Source organism: Wasmannia auropunctata, unplaced genomic scaffold (assembly GCF_000956235.1).
Source record: "Wasmannia auropunctata unplaced genomic scaffold, wasmannia.A_1.0 LD334880.1, whole genome shotgun sequence".
In the NCBI taxonomy this organism is placed as follows: domain Eukaryota; kingdom Metazoa; phylum Arthropoda; class Insecta; order Hymenoptera; family Formicidae; genus Wasmannia; species Wasmannia auropunctata.
Window position 1 is genome coordinate 136,934 of NW_012028010.1, and position 18,460 is coordinate 155,393.

General features: G+C 33.5%; 3 protein-coding genes across 3 annotated transcripts; 2 read left to right on the forward strand and 1 right to left on the reverse strand.

Moving 5' to 3' along the window:
• The first annotated feature begins 793 nt into the window (after positions 1–793).
• LOC105457875 (sodium/potassium/calcium exchanger 3-like) lies at positions 794–6,715 on the forward strand. The gene is made up of 9 exons (XM_011702787.1): positions 794–1,246; positions 1,423–1,647; positions 1,901–2,088; positions 2,695–2,842; positions 3,132–3,233; positions 3,995–4,051; positions 4,937–5,146; positions 5,816–5,917; positions 6,062–6,715. Exons 1-9 carry the CDS (start codon positions 1,108–1,110, stop codon positions 6,394–6,396), a joined length of 1,506 nt encoding a protein of 501 aa, XP_011701089.1. The 5' UTR covers positions 794–1,107; the 3' UTR covers positions 6,397–6,715.
• Positions 6,716–7,381: 666 nt separating this feature from the next.
• LOC105457876 (peptidyl-prolyl cis-trans isomerase) lies at positions 7,382–8,779 on the reverse strand. The gene is made up of 2 exons (XM_011702788.1): positions 8,462–8,779; positions 7,382–7,951 (listed from the first exon to the last, which is right to left on the reverse strand). The coding sequence occupies exon 2, from the start codon at positions 7,931–7,933 to the stop codon at positions 7,415–7,417; it is 519 nt and encodes a 172-aa protein (XP_011701090.1). The 5' UTR covers positions 7,934–7,951; positions 8,462–8,779; the 3' UTR covers positions 7,382–7,414.
• A 114-nt stretch (positions 8,780–8,893) lies between these two features.
• Positions 8,894–14,001, forward strand: LOC105457877 (nuclear RNA export factor 1-like). Its single transcript, XM_011702789.1, has 10 exons — positions 8,894–9,129; positions 10,180–10,529; positions 10,963–11,043; positions 11,140–11,386; positions 11,507–11,694; positions 11,774–11,886; positions 12,727–12,763; positions 12,852–13,081; positions 13,207–13,375; positions 13,462–14,001. The coding sequence occupies exons 1-10, from the start codon at positions 9,045–9,047 to the stop codon at positions 13,903–13,905; spliced, it is 1,944 nt and encodes a 647-aa protein (XP_011701091.1). The 5' UTR covers positions 8,894–9,044; the 3' UTR covers positions 13,906–14,001.
• The last annotated feature ends 4,459 nt before the right edge of the window (positions 14,002–18,460 follow it).

Genomic DNA, 18,460 nt, shown 5'->3' on the forward strand with positions numbered 1-18,460 from the left:
TATTTTGCGAAAAACGTGATGTCGTGGAATATACCTATAATAGAATATACAAATACACAATTTAACCTCGATAACTCGAATCTCAAGAAAAAAGCTATAAAAATCTTCGAGTTACAAAAGTTTCGACTTATCAAAGTTCCAGTAAAAGAGAGTTAACATACAAAAATTCGACTTACGGAAGCTTTGTACGAAAGTTTAAAATTTTCCGATTATAATTTTAAAGGAAAAAATCGAGTGGTTTTAGAATAATAGAGATTCAACTGTATATGCGAATATATTTTCATTGCAAAGTAGAAACGTCAGAATGCATTCCAACCACAGACATCTACATAATACATCTATATAATATTATAGATGTCTGTGATTCCAACTGATTCGTCGAACCGATTCATAATAATATTTGTTCTATATGGTTACAGGGCGATAAATGACGGCGCCTCGCGCAAATAAAAGTTGATACGTGCGATTAGAAAAACCGTGCGACACTGTTCTCCACGATATATCGGAAAAAAAAGAAAAAGAAAAGAAAAAGTTCTATTAGTCGAGAATCATGGCGCAATTCCCGACGATTTCAAAAGATATCGGTTTCGATTTCAAAGATATTAATTAAGTTCGCGCGATATCATCCTGTGATCTACGATAAATTCGAAAATTAAATAAAGTGTAAGTATCGCGCACGAGGCCGAAATAGCTTTATATAATAATCGGCTGTGTATAGCCAACTCGAAGTAAGGTGGAACGACAGGGACGATTTCCCGAATGAACACAAGCTCGACGAGGCCGTGTTGCCGTTTACGAAGGAAGGTTGAAGTTAGAAATCGCAACGGGGGCAGTCACGGAAACTTTCCTGTCGCCTTTTAATCGAACGTATAAGAACGCGATTGCTTTAAACAGTATCTTATCAGTGCCGCTAGTCCGTGTCGTGATAAATCTCCGACGGACGAAAAATATAAGCGTGTAGTCGAACTCTACGTGCCGGATAAACGGCAGGTAACCGCTCCGCGCATCGCGTCGAGATCTCTCGTGACATCTCTCAGTTCCTCGCACGTATCTTATACATTATCCGAGAAGGACCAATACCTCACGCACGTTCTTACGTAACAAAGGATGGTATGGCGGCGCAGGCAGACGGTCGGATACCGGATACTTTTCATTATTACTATACCAGCTACGTACTTTTTTTGCGCCAGTTTAATGGGACTGTTATCTGACAGTACGACAAATGTCGGCTACGCTGCGGACTGGCGTGAGTATATAAAAAAAAATATAACACACTTCTCTCCGCTTTTCTCTGGGTCGAGGGCCGCGAAGCGGAAAAAGGAAAACTCGGCGAACGAAACGCGCAATTTAAATTTTTTTCTCTCTTTACTTTTTTTTTTACATTCTACATGCCACGACATACGTTCTTCTCTCGTGCTTCAGGAGGACGTAGATTGCTGCAGACGAGCGAGTTGGAGCAGCTTGGGAACGACAGCTACAACTGCACGCCACCGGCTATCAACGAATTCCCGCCCGACGGCCTTACGCGGCAGCAAAGACAGGCAGGATTCATAATAATCCACTTCGTCATCGCTATTTATCTGTTTTTATTACTTGCCATTATCTGCGACGACTATTTCGTTCCCTCTATTAAGAAAATTTGCGAGAGTGAGTACTTCAAGAGAATCCATCCGTTACGGAAATCCATCCGTTTTTTCACGTGACTTTAATATGACCTCACTGCGGCTCCTCTCTCTCTCGTTTCTCGCTATGACGAGCGTAAGACGTTTTGCAGTTTGGTGTATTATGTCGTGCGTTTTATTACACACATTGCGTTTTATTGCGTTACATATACTTTTCCTCGTATACAAGTGTGCACTGACATGCGTAAATAAAAACATAACGAAATGTCACACGACAGAGCTCAATGTCACCGAGGATGTGGCCGGCGCGACCGTGATGGCAGCCGCGAGCTCGAGCCCGGAATTGTTCATCAACGTCATCGGAACCTTCGTGACGGAGGGTGACCTGGGGGTCGGCACCGTCGTCGGCTCCGCGGTGTTCAACATACTGGCCGTACCCGCGTGCTGCGCGATATTCGCGAACGAGGTAAAAAAATTCGCGCGATTAATAAAGCCCCGGGTAATCTCGGCGAGAAATGACTTATTGATGTCGAATCGACTATTTCTCACTGGGACACGTTTACATTCTGTGCGATATTATGAACTTTCGATCTTCAGAAGTCAGACTTCGCTTTCAGTATACTTTTAAATTTCTATCAAATTGTTTATTCGAATTAGTACTTTAAGCATACTTTTACACAAGTTTCTTTCAATTTCTACACTGAGAAAGAAAGTTGATAACTATAAAATTGTATGAATGAACACCGGACGTGATAAAGTTCATTATTGTTATCTGTTGCACAAATGTCGCACAAGTTCACTTGCTATAAGCAGTGAACCACCAAATCCGATCCGAATGCTGGATATTTGATCAAATCAAGAAAAGGAAAATTATTTAAATAAATTATAATACTTAAATTAAATGACTTACAATATACGAAAATGAATGTCCAAACATTCGCGTTTGCTGTTTGCTCGATAATACGCTATACTCGCTACGAGTATGCGAATAGCCAGCTTAAAATTCTCAAGGGTTCTCTTCTGCGTTTCGACTCTCTTCCTTCTTATCACGTGCCGATTATCGCATTCGCAGGTGCTGCATCTGGAGTGGTGGCCCATATCGCGCGATACGCTGGCGTACGCTTTCACAGTATTTCTCCTGATCCTGACACTATGGGACGGACGTGTCGAGTGGTACGAGGCGCTCGTCCTCGTCTCTTGTTACGTTCTATACATATCAGGTGATACATCAGGCGAATGAAGCGAATCGCTTCGAAAAACCCGAAAAAAATTATCTCGCTTGCTATAGAGCAACGCGCGCCACGCAAATTCAGATGAGGTGACCGGAAGTGAGAATATCCGGAATGCACTTTATTTGCATTAACAAATTTAAAGCGCGAAAGATTTAAGATTTAGCTTTGCCAAAGTTGTCTGCCAACGTCTTTAATTAAAAGTTGTCTGCCAACGTCTTTAATTAAAACAGAATACCGTAATAATTACCGTAATAATTGGGACGTTTACGTTTTTCAGCAATGTGCTTCAATCGTCGCATCAACAATTTCATAAGACGAATAACGTCCAGGAGAAAAAAGTACAAAAATATTTGTGAGGACAGTCCCCTCCTGCCGAATCGTAAGATCGCTACGATATAATTCATTGTTATCGCCTCTGCAAAAATAAGTGGAATTAAAAGAAATTGATACAATTTCATTCTGTGCGCTATTATAAACTTTCAATCTTCAGAAGTCAGACTTCACTTTCAACAGTTTTAAGTTTTTTTCAATTCAGTACTCCAAGTATTTTAAGTTACTTTCAATTTTTATACTGAGAAAAAAGTTGTTGATATAACTAAATGCGTTTTATTGACAGTTTTTCTTTAGTTCAATTATATAATACATGTGTTTTTGAGTTAAATATATATACATCAACACATTAAAATGATATTTTCGTAAAATTAGTAAGTATTTTGTTAAATTAACAATAAATAATTGTTTGACAGCGTCGTGTACGGTTAAATTATGAGAATATTTTTTTTACACTTTTTCTTTCTCAGCGTATCAAAGCGAACTTTCCTTTATCTCTCTTAATTTCATCAGTTGCGTGATTATGATTTAATGCACGGTTTAATTAATATGAATTTGCATAAAAAAGTATTATATATATTAGAAAAAGAACAAATTCTCGAACGACACAATATTGCTGTGTCGTGTGACGAAAGCAGAAGAACCAACATTTCTTAAATACAGTGTCTGACTTCGCGTATTGAGAAGTTTGCCGCAGAATAAATCTCTGTCAATCCTTTTTGATCCACGTATCTCTTTGCAGGGATTGCGTTCGATAACTACTCGTAAGAAATGTAATCTCATGCTTGGCTATCTTTCTAAAATGAATAGATCTCGTGAAAGAAACGGAGATCATATGTGTTAGTTCGAGTGACCAAGATGAATCAGGTATGCATTACAAGACACGACATGTGTTACACCTAACATAAGTATAATGTCATTTCACATAGCATCTTTGCGCCTTTGAAATCTTAATGTAGAGTATAGAAATCCTTTTTCTCCAAAACGCGCACATATACATAGGTCGTGTCATATATACTGCCAGTATTGAAAAATTTATAATATACGCAAACTATAGATTTTAGATGCAGTGGCTGGCAGAATACATATATCGAAATATGTCCACACATCACGCGGATGATGTGGATGAACTTATATAGCTGATATATCGGCTAGTTACGTAGTTTTAAAAATATTTAATTTAAATTATCCAAATTTAAACTATCAAATTTTTTCAATTAAACTTCAAAACTTTCCATACAAAATATAAACGATTTTGAATATAAAAAGAAATCTATGTGATTTATTTATGTCGACTATTTGCGTAGTATAAAATTAATTAATTAAAAATATCTCAAAGAGGACTCAAACTTTAATAATTATATTTCAAAAAATTCAAAAGACTTCACACGAAGTATAAACGGTTTCATAAGAAAATCATTGTCGGCTAAGTTTATTCGAAAACACGCATGCATATTAATACAGTATAGAGCTCTCATTTGATGATGGCAAATAGAATCATTTTTGTAATAAAAGAATATCTAAATAAATTTATTTTTTACACTCGTTAACGTAAAACTGCAAATTGAGAATCGATGGTTGGTGTGAATCTGGGACGTAGTTTGCGCGTGCAACAAATCAAATTCTATAGTACAAATAATTAATATGTTTATGATTGGGGATTCCAAATTAAAAATTTAAGCATTGAGAAATTCGCACTGACCATCGATATAATTATAAAAGTTATAAAATGTTTACCTTGTCTCTTTCTAGACGATATCGTGAATATGACGACCTGGCCGAGTTCCACGTGCGAGAAGATATGGTGGGTTGTCACTTGGCCCATCAATCTGGCATTATTCCTTACCATACCCGATTGTAGAAGAAGCAAGCTGAGATCTTGGTATTCATTAACGTTCTTCATGTGCATAATATGGATCGCGACTTCGTCTTATGTCATTGGATGGGTCATCACTATTATCGGTGCGTGATCGATCAAACATTTGTATTAATTATACAATTATAGCCAGCCAAGTTTGTCGAAAATAAATTTTGCAAAGTGCTGCTATACATTTTATCGACAGAATGCCAATAGCAGTACAATAGAACGTGTTGAGAGAATAAAGTGGTGAATTAACTGCAGATATCGAACACACTCTAATATTATTTATATTATTATTTATATTCCATTAAAAGCCGCGAAATAATAGATTTCGCTCGGTTTCTATCAATAATGCTATCAGATTACATCGGCAAACTTTATTGACAGAATGCAAAATTATGCCGTTGTATGTTAATGTACCACAATATTCTGCTCGAATCTGCTGGCAAATTGCTAATATATTGCTAACATTTGGATTACTAAAATTGAAACACGAAAACTTTACTGGGGAAAAAAATTTTGTAAAATACTGACTAGTGCCGAAACATCAAACTTTATGTAACTATATAAGCGTTATATGTTATTATTAAGATGTTATTACCTCGGAGTTATATGTTATTATTAAGATGTTATTTCGGAATAATACCTCGATTATATTCGAAAATCGATGATCCTGATTTCAAATTTCATCAATATAATTCCTCAGACATTTTTTCAGAATCTGTTTAGTATATGATTGATAGCACCTGCTGTCATTATTTATATTTCAGGCAATACCTTCAGAATTCCTGATTCCATTATGGGTTTAACGTTTCTCGCGGCGGGGATGAGTGTACCTGAAGCAGTGTCGAGCGTTATCGTTGCCAATCAAGGTACCGTAAATATTAAACTTTTGAACAATTGATTGCCGCGTCAGATCGCGACGAGGCGACAACATAATTTAACATAAATTTCCGTTTCGTTTTGTCCTTAAATATATGTATATGTATCAAATATAAATTATTATGACTTTCCAGGTTACGGAGCTATGGGGATAAGTAATTCGATCGGGTCGAATGTATTCGATGTGTTACTGTGCCTCGGACTGCCATGGTTTATTAAGTCTACACTATTACCAAAAGTATCTGGACAGTATTTTGTTCAGATTAATTCTCAGGGGCTAGTTTATAGCTCGGTATCTCTCTTCTCGACGTTACTTATCCTATACGGATCTTTATTTATTAACAAATTCACGTTAAACCGCACAGTTGGTATCGTCTGTCTCGTTATGTATGCCGTATTTTTAATATTCGCATCCATTGTAGAGCTCAATACGTTTTCCGTCGTTAATTTACCGATATGCGTCGACTAGCAATAATATCGGTTTCATTAAAGCGATATTCACCCTCATTGATATCCACATAAATTTGCACGTCACAGTGAATTCTTACTTAATACGCTTGTATGTACAATTTTTGTTTTATATGATAAAACAAAAGCATCTGAATATATTAAGTATTAATTAATATATCTAAATAATAATTATGATATATCCTGATCACATATGTAAATATGCATAAAGATTGTATTATCTTTTATACTTGTGTTTATTTCGTATGCTTATGTAACTAACGGTAACTTAACTACATATATGAATCTAGCCTTTATATATACACATACAGAAAAGAAAATTGTTTGTGCTTCTATTATTTGTTTTTCACAAACTTTCATGTTGCCTCTTATTATCCTCGAATTTCGGGACACCCTGTATCGTTTCCCTTCCAGGATTACAAGAGCTTCTGTATTGCTGTTTAACAGAATGATACAAATAGCTAGCTTTCATATCTAATACTTTAACAATTTTAGTTATTTAGCAATTCACAAAACTGATCAAATCATACCACTGTTATGAATTTCTTTTAAAAGTTTGTGAACAAAGATATAATATATAAGATCACATATATGTATTTGTTTATATGTATGTTATTATGTTCGCTTTTGACATTGAAAGATTATTTTCATCAATATCCTTCTTCGAGTCAGTTATAGCTGTAGATAATTGTGTAGTACATTTGATCAGTTTCATAAGAAATATATAAAGTCATATTATCTTCAAAAAATATCGTGGTTTCTATAAATTTAAAACTTTAAAAATTTAAAGATATAATAATCAGACTATTACAAACGAAATTAAAGAATAAAGCGCAGTATTAAATAATTCCACTATATAAAAATACACTTCGTCACATATATCTGAGAATGTGTGCGATTTTATCACTCTGTCATGTAGTTTATACATTTAAAAATTCTTATAAAAGTATAAACAAGACTAAAGTTATTTATTATATATAAATTTGTTTTATTTCATCGCTTATTTATTTTAAATTTGCTCATGATAATTGACCACAATCCGCTATCATAATTTTCTGATATGTCTTTCCAGTCGACGAGCCGTAACTTTCAATTTTCCTTACAACATCCATTCCTTCAAAAACATTACCAAACACAACGTGTTTATTGTCCAGCCAAGGTGTCTTGATAGTGGTAACAAAAAATTGCGAGCCATTTGTATTCGGCCCGGAATTTGCCATCGATAGTGTACCCATGGAGGTATGCTTGAGCTCGAAATTCTCATCCTCAAACTTCTCTCCGAAGATGGATCTTCCACCAGTACCATTGTGATTCGTAAAGTCACCACCTTGGCACATGAAGTTTGGAATTATACGATGGAAATAGCTCCCTTTGTAACCATAACCCTTCTCTCCCGTGCACAAGGCACGAAAATTTTCCGATGTTTTTGGCACAACGTCAGTACGTAATTGCATCACAATTCGTCCCAGTGGCTTTTCGTCCACAGAAATATCGAAGTACACTAGTGGTAAGTTCATCTTGTGCTCGTGACCATTCATCAATCCAGTAGAGAGAAGCTGGAAGGAAAACGATAATCAAAATTAATATAAAAATTATATTATATAACTTTATAAGAACGAAAATCAAAGAGAACTGAATTTCAACAGGAATGTTTGACCACTACTATTTTGTGATACTTACGTATTATTTTCTTTTTACAATGTTTACAAGAAATTTACATTAATTATAGAAATTATGAAATTTAAAATAATTTTTAATAGTTAAGGCTCTATAATTAAAAATAAATTAATACATATAATCGGCTATGAGCCAAAGCTTATAGATGTTTTTTCGCTCCGATATTTAACAAGTAAACATTCAATAACTCAATAAACATTCAATAACGTCGAAACAGACAACTTTTCGACCCCGATCGAGTCATTATCAATGTTACAAAACGGTAATCGGATTAAAACGTTACATATAATAATTTAAAAAATTATGAATTTTAGTTCTTGTACATCTGAACTGATTCGCACATTAAAGAATGTGATATAATTTTTATATAATTTTATACATGTACGTACCTAATTAGAATTTGCTTTCTTTTGATACAATTATCGTTTTTAACCTCTGTTTCTCCTTCTCCTTTAGCTGTCTCTAACTATGTTTGGTCTCTTCAAAGGCACAAAGCTAATGTAATCCCTTTTGCAACGGCCCGCGATTTCTTTCGGACCGAATTAATTCGGACCGTCTCACAGATTTTTGAATCACTACATGTGATCGCACTGCCGAAAGTGTCGAACGATGTGCTTGTTATTACTTCGATTACTCCGAGAAAACCCACGTGTTCCGCACAGACGAGAATTCTCTAGATCGCATGCCTCCAATAAATTTTAAAATTCTCTGCCTATATATAGTGGTTTAGTGAGGGCACTGGCGGCGCTCCTACCTCAGCGCATGCGCACAAGGCGAATCGTCCGTCTCGAGAGCAGCGCTCGCCCGTCCGCCGTGGAATTTATTCTCAAGCAGTGAGGCGGGTCGCACGTATGTGGCGTTAGGAGCAGTTCGGGAAGATTGAGGTTAGACTTTCGGTAATCAGGCAGAAGTTAGAGTTAGAGTCGGTGTTGGGCCTCGATTTGTTGGGTTATATTCGTAACGCTGACGACAATGTCGAGGAAGCAGAACAAATCGTGGGGTGGACGAGGAGGAAACAACTACCGCGGGAGAAACGATCAGAACAAGCTGTACTTCGGTGAGTAACCAGCACGAATTTGTAGCCCGCTACGCATGATTTTCGGTCCTCGGCCGTACTTAAGTATCTCGGCAGCATATTCGCCTCGCGTATTCAACGAGCGTGTCGATAATTTCTCCCGCGCATTCAATCGTTCGCGTTCACCTCGCTTGCTTCATCTCGCTTTTATTTATTCTGCGCGAGGCCGCCGCCGTGCGCCGCGATGTGTTTGCAAGATGAACACCAACGCATCGCATAATCGTACGTGATCCACAGCTTCGTAGTTTTACGCGTCGCGTGCATTCACACGCTTGGACGCTTTTTCTTTCCAATGGGTGAAAATCCGGGTGAAATCACCTCGCAGGGGTGGCAATCGTGCTAAAGGGTTTTTTCTCCCTTAATGAAAAAACAGGGAGACTTTCTATAAGACCCTTATCAAACATTAAGAGTAGGTAGATTTTTCGTGACATCCTTTTTCGGGAGACCCTAGTGTGATATCAAAGAGAGCAGGTAGATTTTTCATGACATCTTTTTTTGTTGCGTGCGGCGGTTGGCAAGATTTCTCTTCAATCTTCGAAAATTTCTTCAAATTTTTTTAAGTTACAAATCGTTCATTATGTAAGTAGATTACTAGTTGTAATATGTTAAATTTATTATTTTTGAAAAACAAATTTCTTGGAAACTGCGTAACAACTCGTCAATCAAATGTTTTTAAGTATTACAAAAATTAACTTTTTATTATGTTTCTTTTATATACCGCGATTTTATCTAATTTTATTAACATAATTTTGTTAACATTTCTTGCTGCATATAACAAAATTTTGTATTACAAAATATTTTGGCAATAATGCAAACTTTGATTTTAAATATATTCGCAAAAAAAAGAAATATTTACACGATATAAACATTATATGGTAGCGTTCGGGCTAAAATACCATATAGAACTTCATAAAGAGTCACTTTAACCAATAATCGCTGAACATTAAAGATGTCGAGATAACTGTTTCATGATAAAAATAAATTATTATCATTTATTCATATAAATTTTACTGCTTCATTTTCTGTTCTTAGGCCACGATGATCGAGGAAGAAATATGGGAAGAGATGGTGGACCACATGTCGGTCCAATCAAGCATCGCGTTTCCTTCAAGCCTTTTCATAGACCAAACAATAGGGATATAATGTCAAGAAATTTGGCATTTGCGAGTTTAGATGATATTCCAATGATGACCGGTTCTAATAACAATACGAGGCAGGTGATAATTAATCAGAGGAATAATAGAGATAGGGGCGATGGGAATTGGAGGACTGTTCCCCATGGAAGGAATAGTTCCATGCCGAATAGGAATTTCAAGGGAGGTCAGCCAGGTCCTAGGATGCGACCTCTTCCTTTGGAACAATTCAATTGGTATAAAATTGAGGTACGTTTCTGTAATTACATTTGGTGTAACAATTAAGCTCCCAGACATAAAAAAATTCGGGGGCAACAATCGACTTTTTAACAAGAGATTCCCATGTTAACCCATCTGCCCTATTCGCCTGATTTAGCGCCTTGACTTTTTTTATTTCCTAAATTAAAAATTGCACTTAAAGAGATGTGATTTGAGGATCTAATACACTGATAAGAGAATTGAAGGTGGATTTGGGAAGAAGCGTTTTCTTGAGTATTGAATTCATTGTACAAACGATTAAATGTATACAGAACGGGAAGGAGGGACTATGTTGAATGATAGTATTAATAAATATTTTCAATCTTTGTATGTTTTTTATGGCCTTAGTCTGGGAACTTAATTGTCAGATTATATACATTACATTTATATAGATTTAGAATAAATTTCTATCTATATTTTGCAGATATCAGACGGTCGTAAGTACGAAAAAGAGTTTGTGATAAATACTCTATTGAATATGGTACCTGAAGTCATTCCAATAATGGTAAATAATACTTATTTCTTAGAAAATTCAGAATATTATGTTCAATGTATGTTTTAATATGACACGAATAAATATAAAACGAAATTGTTTATATAGTACAAAATAATGGGGAATGATGCTGTTTTCTACGTGGATGATCAGAAGACAGCAAAGGCGTTAATGAATTGCAACCATAAGATTACAATGAACGATGGGTCTAAGTTGAAAGTGAAGATAGTCGAATCACGTTTCCCTGCTTGTAAGATTGACGATAAATTGAAAGACAGATTGAAGCAAGCAATGGTTAAGAGATATGTACAAGAGACAAATGCTCTGAATTTAAGCAAGTTCCATCTGGATCCGGGTAAGAAGTAAAAAATATAAACTGAAATTATAAATATATTAAAGATAACAATATGTCAAAGATGTTAATTGATGCAATTTGAAAATTCTAACTTGCGTCTTCTAATAATTCACCTTACAGAACTTTATACTGACTACTTTTACGCATTGTTCCAACCCACTATGTTGACGACCGTATTGGATATTGTGGCGCAGCATATTCCGAATTTAGAGGCTCTAAATTTGGAAGGCAATAAGTTAAAGAATATTGAAAGCGTGTTGGCTAAGAAATTCTCGAAATTGAAGATTCTTTATATCGGCGAAAATAAAGTAAGTGTAGTTTAAGAAGAAAATATATATAACATAGTCATCAACTTGATGTTAACTGGAGTTAATTGCATATTCTTAGATTAAAGACATTGATCAACTCGATGCCATTAAGGATCTGAAGTTGGATGAATTGAAGATGGCTGGAAATCCCGTCTGTAACAAGTATAAATCTCGACAAAATGATTATGTCAGGTAATGTAATGCTCCAACGTAATCTTTTCTTTCGTCGCAAAACACAGGGAGTATTAAGAATAATCTGTTAATCTGCTCGCGAGATTCCGGCATAGTGATTGTGTTATATTTGCTTTGATAACATCCTAAACAGGGTTGGTAAAATTCCACTTTTTTTTATAAATTAGCTGTCTTATAAGATATTAAATGGTAAATTAGATTTAAATTAGTAACAAAATTTTTAATGCTACTAATATTTTATTTTGTAAATGGAAACAGCTCATTTGTATAATATATATATATATATTTTTTTTGTTTAACATTTATCTGTAAAGTTTGTTTTAAAAATGTTTAATGTTTTCAAAATTTATTTTACAATTTGAAAAGATTTTATTATTAAATTGGTTTTATTTTTTTTTTTTAATCTGTTAATAATGATTTACTAATTAAAGCAAAAATATGTTTTTGCATAAAGTTATATAATGTTACATATTAATCATTTTTATAGTTTTTGCCAGTTTATTCTAGTCCATGGAACGTTAACGTTTAGAACGATGAAAACCGGAATTTTTATTATGGTTTTTGTCACTCGCTTTTCTAGCCAACCCTGATTTTAAGTTAAATATCTTTAAATTAAGCTTAGTTCTTTATTAAATCAAATAGATTTGCTGTTTAATTATGTAAATTATCAAATATTAAATTATAATTTTTATCAAATGCAATATTATTGCACGATTAATTTTTTAAATGTTTTAAATAAACAATTTGTACTTTGTTTTTTTTCTAATATTTATACTGATGTTTTTGTTTTTATTATTTGTTATTGCTTCGCACAAGTGGATTTACCCTTTTCAATTCTAGCGATGTACGACGACGCTTTCCAAAACTGCTGCGCTTGGTAAGTACCATGCATGTTGTAACATATGTGCATATTCAAAACTTTATATCCTCTCGCGTCATACGTTTTTCTTTACTCCGCACAACAGGATGACGTCGAATTGCCACGACCGATCGTCTTTGATGTTGTTGATGAAGCTGCCAAGATGCCTCCACCACAGAGGATGTTTGTTGCCGATGGAAAAGCGCAAGAGATAGCGAGTCAGTTTTTGCATCAGTATTTTACGATATTTGATACTGAAAATCGTCAACCTCTACTTGATGCGTATGACGAACATGCAAGCTTTAGCATGACGATAAACACTGCCCACAATAATAAGTAAGTGTTTGTGCAACATTAACTATTTTATTTTCTCTTTATTCCTGCATCATGAATATATCAATGTTCTTTATTGAGTACGACGGAAAATTATTAAATCAAAATTTATATATTTTTTGTTGCAGATTGAATGGTTATATCAGGGAAAATCGAAACCTGTTCAGAGTAAATGACATCACCAGACGACAGAAATTGTTAAAACAGGGGAGATTGCATGTAGTTTCTTTTGTATCAGAAATGCCGCGAACAAGGCATTTGTTTAATACCTTTACGATGGACATCTCTCTTGCTACAGTTAGTATTTGTGTTGTATTTATTATTACTCGTTACAAGTGATAAAGGTAGACTCATATTATAATTTACTTTTTGTTTGTCCACAGCAATCGATGATGTTCATTACGATAACGGGTTACTTCCAAGAACTCGATAACAAAGACGAACTAATTCGTTACTTTAATAGAACTTTCATAATCGTCCCGGAAAGCAAAGGGTATCGCATTCGAAATGAGCAGTTGCACATTAGTCAGCCATCCGAGGAACTAGTGAAGCAACTGCATCAACAGTTTAGTCAGCTAAACAGTCAGCCAACCCAGCCAGAGGCACCGGCGCTGGGATCCGCGGAAGTAGCGAAGTCCATAGTCTCAGAACTTAGTAACGATATAAAGCAGCAGATGACGATGGCGTTAAGCCAGCAGACAAATATGAATCTAGAATGGAGTTTGAAGTGCTTACAAGAGAGGCAATGGAACTACGACAACGCACTCTCGGCCTTTCAAGAGTGCCACAAACGTGGAGAGGTACCGTTAGAAGCGTTTACGAAATAAACACGTATAAAATGGTTAAAAATCACAATTTCAATCTCATTGCAATCTCAACATGCAAGAAAAGTCATGTTTATTTTTCGTATTGTGATTTTTAACGAATTTCATATATAGTATAGAATATAGATATAGTACCTTGTTTAAGCAGCGCTAATGAAAATTAATGTAATGCTATTGTTTTTTAAAAAAATTATTTGTGTACCAAAGTTTTTTTGGAAAATCTTGTTTATGTAAGAAAGCTTACAAAAATGTCCCTGTTAACGTTATTTACTTTAAAATAAAAGTATTGTATTATAGTTGTAATAAGACAAATTTTTGGGATAATATGATGTATAAAATCATTTATGTTGTTATATATACATATATATACATTTATGTATATATATGTATATATAACGACATAAATGATTATATATTACGACAGGTGATTAACTGAATATTAAAAAAAAAATTTTTTTTTGGGTAGTTAATTATATACTTTTTATTGGTGCTGTTTGATAAATATACTATGTATGAAACATAATTTAGGTTAGGTTTGTTTATATCTGCATTTGATAGTAAGACAATTGGATTCTTGATATATTGATTAATATGAGAAATATCGTAGTAATAATAGGTATAACAATATTTTATTACAAATGTCCGTTTTTCAGGTTTTGATACATAATATAAAAAAAAAATTTTTAAAACGTTCAAGATAAGAAAAAGAGAAAAAATTTAGTTAGGTTTAATTAAGTTTAATTAGGTCTTTATTAGGGAAAAAGAAATTATATATTTCGCATTCATAATCAAATTTTTAGTATAATATAACATAACATATGTATAATATGCGTGTTGTGTTATATAATATTAAAAGTAAAATATAAGATTAACAGCAAGACATTTTCTGGTGTGTAAAAAATTTACGTATCATTTGGTCTAAAATTTTCTGATATATTTCTTATCACACACATTTAACGTTTGCATCACATGAACAAAGAGAAAAATTTATATTCTATTAGCATCTTTACATATCCGATTCGTTCAATATTTTATATTTCTTCAAAGTTCATGGAGCACGCTATTAACGCTATTTAGCGTTTTGTCTCTTATTGTATCTTTATAATTCATTAGATGTAAAACAAGGAAAGAATGATAAAATAACACTGAATAGCGCTGATAGCGTACTTCCCGAACGCGTACATTCAACATGAAATACATTTCAATGTTAAATATATTTCTATATATATAAAAAAAATTTAAATTTAAAAAATTAAATTTACAGATAAGAAAGATATAGATACTTTTATTGAAAAACAATGTAAAAAACAAAATTTTTATATTATATTTGTATGGTTGGATTCCTATATATAGTATATATATATTTTTTTAGTAAGAAAAAGTATCTTTATCTTTTTCTATAAAAAGAAAAAGATCTTACAATCAGATTGTACCTGTAACAAAGGGCATCTTTACAATATTCTCTGTACTATTTACATCTAACATCAGCATACAATTCTCAAGCAATTTTTTTAACAGATTAAGTAAAAGACTGATACAGTTCTTTTTGCATATTTAAAGTTCAATTTTCAGATGTACAATTTACGTTTTTGGTCTACTAACCGGATTTTATTATGCGCACAGATAAAAGTCAAATTTTTACATGCTTAAATTCATCGAAGTCTCGAGAGTAATGTAATTCAGTTAGCGGAATATTTTATTATATGTATTTATGTATATTGAATAATCTTTATGGAGATAATGCAATTTTGTAGAAAGTATAGCCAAACAGATTTTCTCAAAATTGTCATTTTACATGTACGTCGATATAAATAGCAACTGAATATCTTTTCGTAATTTGTTAAATAGCGTCATAGAGTATAGGTTTTGTGCGCCCGTAAGTCGCTAGGCATGCGTTAGGTAAAACGGAGCTCGCTTACAATTATGTGAGTATAAATTATTCGACTGGGAATTAATATTCGTGATCGACTCAATTTTTTGTTATTTGTATATTTCGCGACATGTGTTAACATTACGTATATCCGATACGCAATTTTTATCCTATTGAAAATGCGATTTGCATTCCACACCGCATACACACACATGCACAAACACATCTATGGAACAACAAAGTGATAGGAACGTCGTATACCAGGATGATGTTCTGAAAAGTTTCGACTTCGGAACAGTATCCTGGTATTCCGAGTCAGGGTAGTCCTCGGAACTCTCGGAAGTCCAGGTGACTGCGTTACGTGTCGGAAAATCGATCGTATCGCATTTCGAATGCCCAGGTATCTCATCTGGTACACTGGTATATTCAGCTGGAATGATGATCGGCGGTAGTGTACGTTTGAGAGGACTTTTGAAGGATAGAAGATTTTGTTCCACGGAACGAAATGAGAAGTACGATGTACTGCACACTTGATTAAGCACATCGCAGTCTACATATATGCCCATGGTATATATGTGCGCAGCTTAATACCATTTACCTTTCTGCATCTCTCTTGATTGTCAAGAGACAAATCTTTGTGCTTAAGAGCAAGAACTGATCTTTGGAATGTGCGGATGTGTTGTTGAACAGATATTTATGACCGTATCACACACTTTATTAATGACAATTCGCGTTATAACGTCGGAAATTATAATATCGCATCCACCTGAATGGTGAGAGAGAGAAAGAGAGAGAGAGAGAGAGAGAGAGAGAGAGAGCGCGCAAAGAGGAATAATTTATACTCACACATTAGTACGCGACAAATTTAATAAGAAAAAAAGTATGTATTAGGCATGTATTTTGACTGGATGTTAACACGCGCGAAGTATTAAAAAGACTTGTATACATTTACGCAGAATATACAAATCGCTAAATGTGATCGAACAAACAAAATATTGTTTTTTTATGTTGATTGAGCGAGGAAAATGATTAATAAATACTTTCGATTTGTAAAACTTGTGCAAGTAGAAAAAAAAATGTATTTTCAATGTTACATAAATAACAATTATCGTTCTTGCATCGCAAGAGGAAATAAATATGAAATTATTAATTATTATTATAACTAATGGGTGACAATGATGTAAAACTTACAAATAATGATTATATATAATGTAAATATCTCTATTAATAAGTGTCATTAATATAGTATATTGAGCATTGTTTGCACGGCCAATACTTGATTGTGTAATATGAATAAAAAATATGTTACAATATTTTATATATAAATCATGTATTTGTATACTGTACCTGTAACTTAAGCTCGAGAATCCTTCTCTTGAAAGCTCTTTAGCTTTAGTATAATTATGACAGACTCATAGAAAAATTTAATACTGTAGGTATATCTAGTTTAAGTTTTTAAGATGTCATAAGCCAATCACAGAGCGTGCCGTATTAACATCTTAAGACACTTAAAATGGTCTCTAAATAACTAAGAATTACCGACTATGAATTTTTCAAAAATTCCATAAACGTGGACAGGTACCATCAGAAGTGTTTACGAAGTAACAATAAAAATAACGTTTTATATATTTGACAGAAAATGTGAATTATTCAATCTATTTTAAAATTACTAAATTTATAGGTGGCTTATATTTATAATAACGAATTTTGAACACTTTTACATGGAGACTCCAGTTTATACGAAATGCGCGCCGTATAAAAACGATAGTTAATTCTACCGAAAAAAGACGAAACTTTTAAGAAAATTTTATTATTAAATTTTGATAGTTCTTTTACATAGAAATTTCAGTTTATACATAATTCTGGTATAAAAACGATAGTTCTATCTACAAAACATAATTTAGTATAATATTAGAATTAGAATATATATACATTCTAAGACATTCCTTTCGAGGAAAATTATATTAAAATTCTATAGCATATTATTATATACCATAAACTATATTAATAGTTTTCTAGTAAAATTTTCGTCGAAAGCTTCTTATACGAAAAATTTTCTCCCGAATCAATGCACATTAAAACCATATTTTCTATTTGTGTTAATTAGAAATTAAAAACTATGTTGCTGTGTCTATAACATCTCCGTCTTCAGCTATTATTTCTTACAATTATCACAATTTATACTGCAATACTATAAATGATGTAGAAACTCCGCTCTTTGTACATGATTTTTTATTAAGTCTTGTATTAAAATTTTCTTTTTCCAACTAAATAATATAATTAAGCGTGAAAAAATTTTTTCGAATTTAAAAAGTGCATAAATAGCACATTATAATTTAACAAATTCATTAAACTTTAATTTCAATTCTATTTTTAATTTATTAAATTTATTATATCTAATGGGAGGACCCAAATAGTACAATTCTTTCTTCCGCTTGATCAATCGAATACTTGCAAGCGCTCGTGGCGAGCTACATTTTGAAACGATATATATACACTTATATTCAAGCGTTAGAAAGAGAGAAGGACGGTAAAGGTTCAAAGAGCGCGGTCAACACGACAGCCTATATCAGGGGTTACAAACTCCTATTGTTCTCGTTTACCAGTGTTTGCAGCGCCATCACATTCTTACAGGGCTAAAATGAGAATTAAATGTTCCGCCATGTTGATAAATAAATAAATACTTTA

Coding starts and splice junctions, on each gene's coding strand:
- LOC105457875 (XM_011702787.1), top strand. CDS start 1,108: ATGGTATGGCGGCGCAGGCAGACGGTCGGATACCGGATACTTTTCATT. Junction 2,843..3,131: donor TTACGTTCTATACATATCAG/GTGATACATCAG, acceptor TACGTTTTTCAG/CAATGTGCTTCAATCGTCGC. Junction 5,918..6,061: donor CGTTATCGTTGCCAATCAAG/GTACCGTAAATA, acceptor ATGACTTTCCAG/GTTACGGAGCTATGGGGATA.
- LOC105457877 (XM_011702789.1), top strand. CDS start 9,045: ATGTCGAGGAAGCAGAACAAATCGTGGGGTGGACGAGGAGGAAACAAC. Junction 9,130..10,179: donor TCAGAACAAGCTGTACTTCG/GTGAGTAACCAG, acceptor TTCTGTTCTTAG/GCCACGATGATCGAGGAAGA. Junction 13,376..13,461: donor TGGACATCTCTCTTGCTACA/GTTAGTATTTGT, acceptor GTTTGTCCACAG/CAATCGATGATGTTCATTAC.
- LOC105457876 (XM_011702788.1), bottom strand. CDS start 7,933: ATGAATGGTCACGAGCACAAGATGAACTTACCACTAGTGTACTTCGAT.